General features: G+C 25.6%; 1 protein-coding gene and 1 long non-coding RNA gene across 2 annotated transcripts in view; one reads left to right on the top strand and one right to left on the bottom strand.

Annotated features, from left to right (window-relative positions):
- LOC107169664 (uncharacterized) overlaps positions 1-4,381 on the top strand; it is a 207,410-nt gene extending 203,029 nt beyond the window's left edge. The window contains exon 3 of the long non-coding RNA XR_016191547.1: positions 3,954-4,381. This is a non-coding gene — a long non-coding RNA (uncharacterized LOC107169664). The remainder of the gene's footprint in view (positions 1-3,953) is intronic.
- A 1,296-nt stretch (positions 4,382-5,677) lies between these two features.
- Positions 5,678-6,727, bottom strand: LOC149056320 (uncharacterized). Its single transcript, XM_089227054.1, has 4 exons — positions 6,574-6,727; positions 6,075-6,186; positions 5,966-6,004; positions 5,678-5,889 (listed from the first exon to the last, which is right to left on the bottom strand). The coding sequence occupies exons 1-4, from the start codon at positions 6,649-6,651 to the stop codon at positions 5,678-5,680; spliced, it is 441 nt and encodes a 146-aa protein (XP_089083180.1). The 5' UTR covers positions 6,652-6,727.
- Between the last annotated feature and the right edge of the window lie 2,208 nt (positions 6,728-8,935).

The following is an 8,935-nucleotide window of genomic DNA, read 5'->3' on the forward strand; positions in this document are numbered from 1 at the left end:
TAGTATGGGCATAAAATAATTTTATTAAATACTTTTTAAATTTCAAAACAGCCTACACCTTTGTCATCACAAATCATTACGGGTTTTATGTTAAGCCTATTAGTGGGTATAATGATTGAGTCTATCGCAACAGAATATTATTACGGACAAACATCAGACTGCACTCCCACTATTTATTTAAAATGCAACGAATAGAACAAATATCGAATGTCCGACGACCGTGCAAACAAAAACGATATATATATATATATATATATATATTATATATAGGTACTTATAATAGACTTTATAGGTTACCTACTATGAAGAAAGAATTGTTTGAAATATATCAGCGAGTTTGAAAAATATATAATGATCAAACAAATTACACTTATGATTGACAAAGTTCATTTGGATAGTTAAATTCTCAATTTATATCTGCTGAATGTAGTAGCTAGGTTCACTTTCTCATCAGAAAAAAAACAGAAATAACTAAAGCATCATTTTGACTACTTATCTTGCACACAATCACAACAAATAAAAACACACATTATTGTCTAATTAATATATTTATCGCTTTGCTCAGCATCTAAAAATATATTAGCAAAACTAATTGTATTATTTTTAATTAGAGGGGACATGATACAATATAATATTAATAACTAATTATTATTTTTATATTAAATTGTATATCACATTACATTCATAAAACTATATAATTCGTAATCGTAATATACACAAATGTTAAAAAAAACAATGCAATCATTTAAAAAATGACTATTCATAATGCAGTTTTCATTAAGACTCTTTGCGTCCCAACACAGTTACGCCATGAAGTTATCATGGCATAATAATATAGAAGTACTATCGTTATACTTCAAGGCTGTTGTAATTGAATAATTATATTATATGACACGTACGTATATAACTATGTAATCAGTATCAACAATACATCAATATTACAATTGGCGATAGAAATATTATAGATATTAAATAGTTAAAATATGACATTGTGTTTAAAATTTAAATTTAAACATTAACCATAACAATTTAATATACCTAAGTAAGTGGAAAAATTCTACTGTTCTGATAATAATAGTGAATAATAAAACGAAAAAAAACCTTTAAATCCAAAAACTACCTTGAAGTATTTTGACACACTAAATACGATAATTATTTTCCCTTTTAAATTATTCCACAATAATCTTGTTGTTTTTTTTTTCAAAAAATAAAATAAATATAGAAATGTTAATTGGGAAATTATTGGTGGCAAATATTTTTGTTTTCATTTTTGTTCATTCCTCAAATGTAAATTAATAGTTAGATCATTTTTTAATTTCCTAACTCAAAACGACAGTTTAATCATAATGTTTTCAACATATACGACATAATGCTTCAAAAATATATTCAAATTTATTTTCTCGACGATGCTGAATTAATTTAAATATCAAAACATTGGTTAAAGAGGTTTAAAAATTGGTATAAAGATTGGTTGATGTACGGTTGCTACTTTAACCTAAACTCCATTATTTTATTTAATGCCGCATAATTTTAAATTAAATTATAATTTTATTGTTATTCTTTTTTCAGTTCTTCGAAACTGCATTTAGCCGATAAACACAATAGTTTTCAGATAGGTAACAAAATATTATGAATTTATGGTGTATCTAAATTGCCTATTTATAACGCCGTGTTATCATTTTAACGTTATTAAAATGAGTTACAAAAATTAAATAAATGCTTTTATTCAATAATATATCCATTCTTAAATTTATTTTAGATTCTGAACGAAGTGATGAATGTGTTGATTTTACAATGATGTGTTTTTTTTTTTGTGTGTCTGTGTACAGCATAACTAGTCGAAATAATGCTTAAATTTTAAAATTTTGGGGGTGGTTTCCGATGTAAAAGTGAATATCCGTGGTGCATACTTATTTTCACATATTTCTGTTTTATTGTAACTTGTATTATAAGTGATGTAAAACGGTTAACATTTCACACACAGGTAACTATATGATATAAATTGTATACATTATGCATTTTAGATTCTGAACGGAGTGATGAATGTATTGATTTTACAATAATGTGTGTGTGTTTTTTTTGTGTGTGTGTCTGTGTACAGCATAACTAGTCAAAATAATTCTTCAATTTCAAACTTTGGGGGTGGTTTCCGATGAGAAATTGAATATCCTTGGTGCATAATACAGGTCAAAAGTAAACATTTTCCAACAGTTTTCAAAAAAATCGAGAAAAACAAAAAAAAAAAATGACAGAAAAAAGGGAATTTACGCAAAACCAGTTTTCGACCAAATCGATTTTTTTATATGGTTGTAATTTAAAAACTAATCACTGTAAATACTTGACATTTTCACCAAATGTTTATTAATTATATTATGTTGCAGTTTTCCGATATAGATAGATAAATATATCACGATTTTCATAAATTTATTTTATAATGTCATTTTTGTGTTATACGCCAAACACTGAAAGTTAATCAATACAATTTGCTGTTACAAAATTAAAAATTAAAGGCAATATTAACTGATTCTAATTGATCAATTTTAAATATCAATACTAAAATTCATCCAACCAATATTTGTTGTACACATACGAATTTTTGTTCATCTTTACTAGATTTTAGATTCTGAGTAGAGCGAGGAATGTATTAATTTTACCATGATGGGGTTTTTTTTTGTCTGTCATCCACGTTTTGGGGCAGTCAAAGAGCTTAGATATTCGACTTCAGTACCTCGTTCGATTGGAAAGTGAAACTAGTTGGCACTTTTAGGGGTCAAAAGTAAAAAAATTCCAATATTTCTCTTAATAATTGAGATAAACAAACTAAACAAACAAACCTTGTCTATCACCCTAATAATTTTTTTTTTAAACATTGAATTTGAAAGGTACATCGTACCTAAGATATATATATATATATATATATATATATATATAATATATTGTAGCTGCTATAGGACTACATAATATTTTAATATATGATATTATATTATTGAATACTTTGACGCACAGGTTTTCAACTCTGAGAGTCTGAGAACGTAATAGTATTTTTATTATATTAAAGAAAACTAATTAGTAGTATTAATATGTATTATTACTACAACAACTGTACAATATAATAAATTATAGGATTATATATTCTCTACTTCATCTCTAGTAAAAACCATAAATATTTAGCTTAGGTATTAACTTGATAATTTTGGCATATTTACTGCAGACTGCAGCAGTTATGCATTGCAAGTTTCCACACCACCTTAGCTTATCAAACGATGACAATCTATGTCGTGTTTAATATCACATGAGGTATTGCAAAAGGCGCGTTTTTTTTAATGTGGTGTCCCCATGTAGGCCTATTCCACAAAGAGGAGACTGGGAGTTAACTGCCGGCCAACGATAATAAGAGAAACTGAGAAACCGATTTATTATATTATTATATATTATTTTAGCCAACATAATAATGCAGGTTAATATGAATATAAAGACTTGTAAATTTAATAATTTATCTTTTCGCTAACCGCAATTCTCCCAATGTCCCCTGTACTGTATTAAATTCAAGACGAGGATATCGTCATCGGTAGTCCTTAAAACGAGACTGACCCCAGATCAAAGAAAATAATTACAAAATAAATGTATTCTATATACAAAAAATAAATGATTAGTTGTTTACTGAATTTAATACAGCAGTATTATATTTCTACCTACACATAATTTAGATTATACATTAAATAAAAAATGGAATAATAGTAGCTACTATTTTTTTTTTTTTTTTATTGAGCATGTTTACATCGACAATAAAGGCTATTAGTTAAACTTATTTATACAGTAATTATATAATGTAATATGTATTGATACAATGGAAAGTTATTAATTTGGATAAAACATTTTTAGTAGCTACTATTATTGTATACTTTATCTATAGTTATACTATACTACTTATAGCTAATTTTTGTAAATTACAGTTAATAATATTATTTCTGGGAAAAACAAACCAACAATAACAATAAACTCAAACAAATGAAACCATCTACTAAAAAATGGCTAAACCAATAATCAAATTCACACGACACGAGAAAATCATGGTTACCAGAGTACTCATTGGACAAACTAGGCTCACACATTCCTACTTAATGTGTAAGGAAACCGAACGCCTGAACACATTCAAATACAAACACCATCTCCACCAAAGAACCATTCGGCCCCGGACAAGAAAAAAGAATAATCGAACTTCATCAAGATTGTTGAGTTTACATCGAATATATAGGACCACGGGTCCACGGATCAACGATAACTCCTCACGACTAGTTAAAATTTAAAAAAAAGGAATGTTCAAAAGTTAAATTAGTTAAATGTAATAACACGTATGTAATAATTGTAATCTAATAAACTATGTAAGTATTTTAAGACTTAATAATAATAAAAATAAATAAATATTATTTCTAAAAATAAACAAATAAAACCAAACATATAGCTGACTACCGCTATTATCACCGTCAACTGCTTTTCTTTAATTCTGCAAATCTTTACAACGATAGTAAGTTATATAATTTAAATTTTACTCACGCACCGTTTTTAATCCAGTGTACTTTTTTTGAATATATATAACTATAGCTTGATTTGTATATTTAGAAAACGCAATACATCTGAATTATAATCTTGTCTTATTATTATATATTCTTGTATGTGAGAAATAATTCCCTACAATAACTGAATCAGAAAACATTAAAATACATTTTTGTATTATACAATATTTAATATATTTATTATATATACCGGGTGATTCTTTTATCATTGAACACTCATTATTTCAAAAATTATTTATGTTTTTGAAAATATTATTTTACATAGTTTAAAGTTGTTAAAAAACCAACGTTTTTATTAAAAATTATATTAAATATATTTTTTAATATGATTTTTTAATAAAAACGTTGGTTTTTTAACAACTTTAAACTATGTAAAATAATATTTTCAAAAACATAAATAATTTTGGAAATAATGAGTGTTCAATGATAAAAGAATCACCCGGTAATAATAATAAATAATAATCATATACCTATATATTATATAGGTATATGATTATTATTTATTTATTATTATTATTATTATATAAGTAGTACTGTATAACAATGTGAAAATTACAAAATAATCTAGCATAATATATTATATTTATGAAATGATTAAAAAAAAAAAAAAAAAAAAACATACAGCAAAGATAATTTTTCTGAATGTACAGACTTCTATTTATAAAATATTAAATTATAACAAAAATTCCAGCTGTGAGTAGCTAATAACAACCGATAGAATATTAAAGATTAAGTTCAACTTGATTAAAGAAATCGAAACGACGAAAATGAGAAATGCTCTTTGTGCAATAGTATGTTTAGCAATATAGGTAATAGGAATAAACATATGCAAAAATCCCATGGTGTGGATAATAGAAATAGTGTCCGTTTGGTGAAATGTCCTTATGCGAAGCAGACTTTAAAACTCTCACAAATGTATGTGAACATATTTCCAACGAACATAATGTACAATTAATAAAAGAAACTACAGCGTTTGAGTCTCTCCATGGTATTTATATTAATTTTGTAACTTATTAATAATTAATATTTTACATGGTTTACATGTTAGATTATTTTGTAATTTTCACATTATTATACAGTACTATAATAATTAATAATATAAGTTATTGATAAGATATTATGTTGATAGTAGGAATTGGGGCGCGCGCGCATGCGCATGCGGAACTCGGAACTAGCTGCAGTGATCCGCTCGTCGATTTTGATGGCATTTCCAATATTTCCATGTTAGTTGATTTGGTCGGTTGATGGATTTGAATGCGTGAGTTTGGTAAATCATCGTAGAAGGGAATTTCAAGTATTTTCCTCGATCCGCTTCCTAGACGAACGTTATGTTAAAAATATTGTTAATTACTATTGTAGGTAGGTCGATATAATATGTATTATAATATTACTTTTTTTGAATTCCACTTTATTCCAGGATAATTTTTTATCTAATATGAAAATATGTTTGGTTAAAATATAATCAATACTCAATATATTTTATGAATATGAAAAACTAACCTTCTACAAAATTCAATCTTTGTTTTCTTATGATATTATTTGAGTTTTTATCTATTATTTTAATTCTTCTTCCGGACTTTGTGTTATAAGATTCGACCATTCCCCTATCATCCTATTAATACAAAAAGTTCTATCAATATTTAGTTGTATAAAATAAGTAATCTCATATATACCTACTACATTACACATTACAGTTTTTACTTTAAACAATATATTTACCTACCTATGAAGCTATCTTAAAATTAACGAATAACGATCATATTATACATTTATATATCAGATTTAATCACCCTTGTTTAATACGTTCTAGCCGTTTCCCGCCTCAAACATGGTCTATGATAAGTAAATTAATTAATTGAAAATAAGAATAATACAACTACCAACATTAAATCATGTAATGGCCGGCTATTAAGATACTCAAGAATTTAAATTTTTAGATACTATTCAAAAAGTACTATAAAGTATAAACTTTCTATTATAATCTAAAATCAATTGTTACCACGAATGTTGGAGATGGAGACACTGGTCTTGTAATCTCTTTCACTATGGACGATTCTAATGGCATAGATATTTCCATGTTGGTTGGTTTGGTCGGTTGATCGATTTGAATGCTTGAGTTTGGTAAATCCTGGTGAAATGGAATTGCAAGTGTATTTTCCGATTCGCTTCCTAAACGAACGTTATGTTAAAAATATTGTAAATTACTATTGTAGGTAGGTCGAAATAATATGTATTATAATATTACTTTTTATATATTCCACATTTTTGTTGGTGACACCATCGTCCTATTAATAGAAAAGATACTGTCAATATTTAGTTCTACAAAATAAGTAATCTCATATACTAACTGCTATATACAGTTAACGATTAAATCATGTAATGTCCGACTCTTAAGATAGTTATAAGGAATTTAAATTTTTAGATACTATTCAAAAAGTACTATAAAGTATAAACTTTCAATTATAAACTAAAATCAATTGTTACCACGAATGTTGGAGATGGAGACACTGGTCTTGTAATCTCTTTCGCTATGGTCGATTCTGATGGCATAACTATTTCCACGTCGGTTGGCTTGGTCGGTTGATCGATTTGAATGCGTGAGTTTGTTAAATCACCAGCTTTTGACAATTTCTTCTGCTTGGTTATGTAATTATACAAAAATCCTACTGCACTAATAGTGCCAAATGCAAGACTTGCAATGATAATTCTTCTTGACATTTTTTTTAAACGCTTTTTTCACAGTACACGGATGTATTGAAATGAACAATATTAATGACAATTGAATCAAATAATAGCTCATTCGTTGTTATGTATTTATTATAATAATATATTTTGTCTCCAATCAGCGTTGCCCGGACAAAAATTTATATTATATTATATATATTATATTATTTTATATATATTATATTTAAATATTGTCCTATATTCTATTTTGAAACAAATATTTTATTTTTCAATTAGGACGCATTTTGCTTAAGATATGGTTAATCAATTTTTCCAAAAACATTGCATGTAGTTATCATAATTCATAATACCTTATATTATCATAGGTATACATATACCTGGTTTACGTATAACTGGTTTTGCGTAAAAATTCCCGTTTTTCTGTCATTTTTTTTTTTGTTTTTCTCGATTTTTTTGAAAACTTTTGGAAAATTTTAACTTTTGACATATATAATGCATCAAGGATATTCACTTTTACATCGAAAACCACCCCCAAAGTTTGAAATTGAAGCATTATTTCGACTAGACTATGCTGTACACAGACACAAAAAAAAAAACACACATCATTGTAAAATAAATACCACAGAATAAGACAATAAATACATTCATCACTTCGTTCAGAATCTAAAACATATAGGATTACTTATATTTTTATTCTATCAGGAAAATATTATACACAATACAATATGAAACATGTATATGAGAATTTCAATGGTTTCGATATTTAGATTTTTACATTTGACACTTAACTCAAAATATTCATATTTAGTATTTAAAATATTTGGCATCCAGTGTCCTGAGAGAAATTAAGCTTAAAAAACTAAATATATTAAAATACATAAGTTAGTAGATGAATACTTAGAATATTCAATAACTATAGTTACTCATAACCTTAAACAGCTATAAATTTTAAATATTTTTTAAATTATATTACATTGTCTCATAAAAATCATAAAAATTTAATATTAGAAATTGAAATTGCTTTTAGGCAAGCCTGGGCAAGTTAATGATAATTTTTAACTGAGTTAATGGAAAACATTTTAAAAAGTTTAAAGTTAATAGTTAATCTAATTATTTTTTTAACTCAATTAAGTTAAAATAGTTATATGAACATTTTCAATTAACTTATTAACTTAAGTTAAGTTATTTTTTTTTTTTTATATATACATATATAATATCTATATAAATAATAAAAATCCTAAATATTATTGACCACAGGAAATAGCCAATAGCTTTTCTATATATAGGTATTGAATTAATGTAATTATGTAGTAAGTATTAAAAAAATACAAAATTGAAAATGCCGAAACAAATACAATCTTTTGATTTATTAACACACTAATACAAACAACTAACAAGTATTATACATTTTTTTTAAATTATTAAATAAAAATAACATGGTATTTAAGAATGTACTCTGAATACTTTTTCAGGAAACTAAAAGTCTAAAACTGTTTGAGAATATAGCCAACTATATACTTCATTATATTTATTATTTAATTATTTATAAATTAACTTAACTCGAATTTGATTAAAAGTAACTCGTTTTTTATTAAGTTTATATCAATTAAAATAAGTTAAGTAAAAAATTAAGTTTATGAAAATTAAATTTTAAAAAGTTAAGTTAAAAGTTAAAC

Source organism: Diuraphis noxia, unplaced genomic scaffold (genome assembly GCF_037042655.1).
Source record: "Diuraphis noxia isolate RWA-SAM2 unplaced genomic scaffold, SU_Dnox_SAM2 contig0004, whole genome shotgun sequence".
In the NCBI taxonomy this organism is placed as follows: Eukaryota; Metazoa; Arthropoda; class Insecta; order Hemiptera; family Aphididae; genus Diuraphis; species Diuraphis noxia.

What these genes read in the sequence shown, in the direction of transcription:
- LOC149056320 (XM_089227054.1), bottom strand. Translation starts at nt 6,651, where the DNA reads ATGGAAATATCTATGCCATTAGAATCGTCCATAGTGAAAGAGATTACA. An exon ending in CTCCATCTCCAACATTCGTG is followed by an intron (nt 6,187 to 6,573) that starts GTAACAATTGAT and finishes TTGTATTAATAG; the next exon opens with GATGATAGGGGAATGGTCGA. An exon ending in TAAAGTGGAATTCAAAAAAA is followed by an intron (nt 5,890 to 5,965) that starts GTAATATTATAA and finishes ACGTTCGTCTAG; the next exon opens with GAAGCGGATCGAGGAAAATA.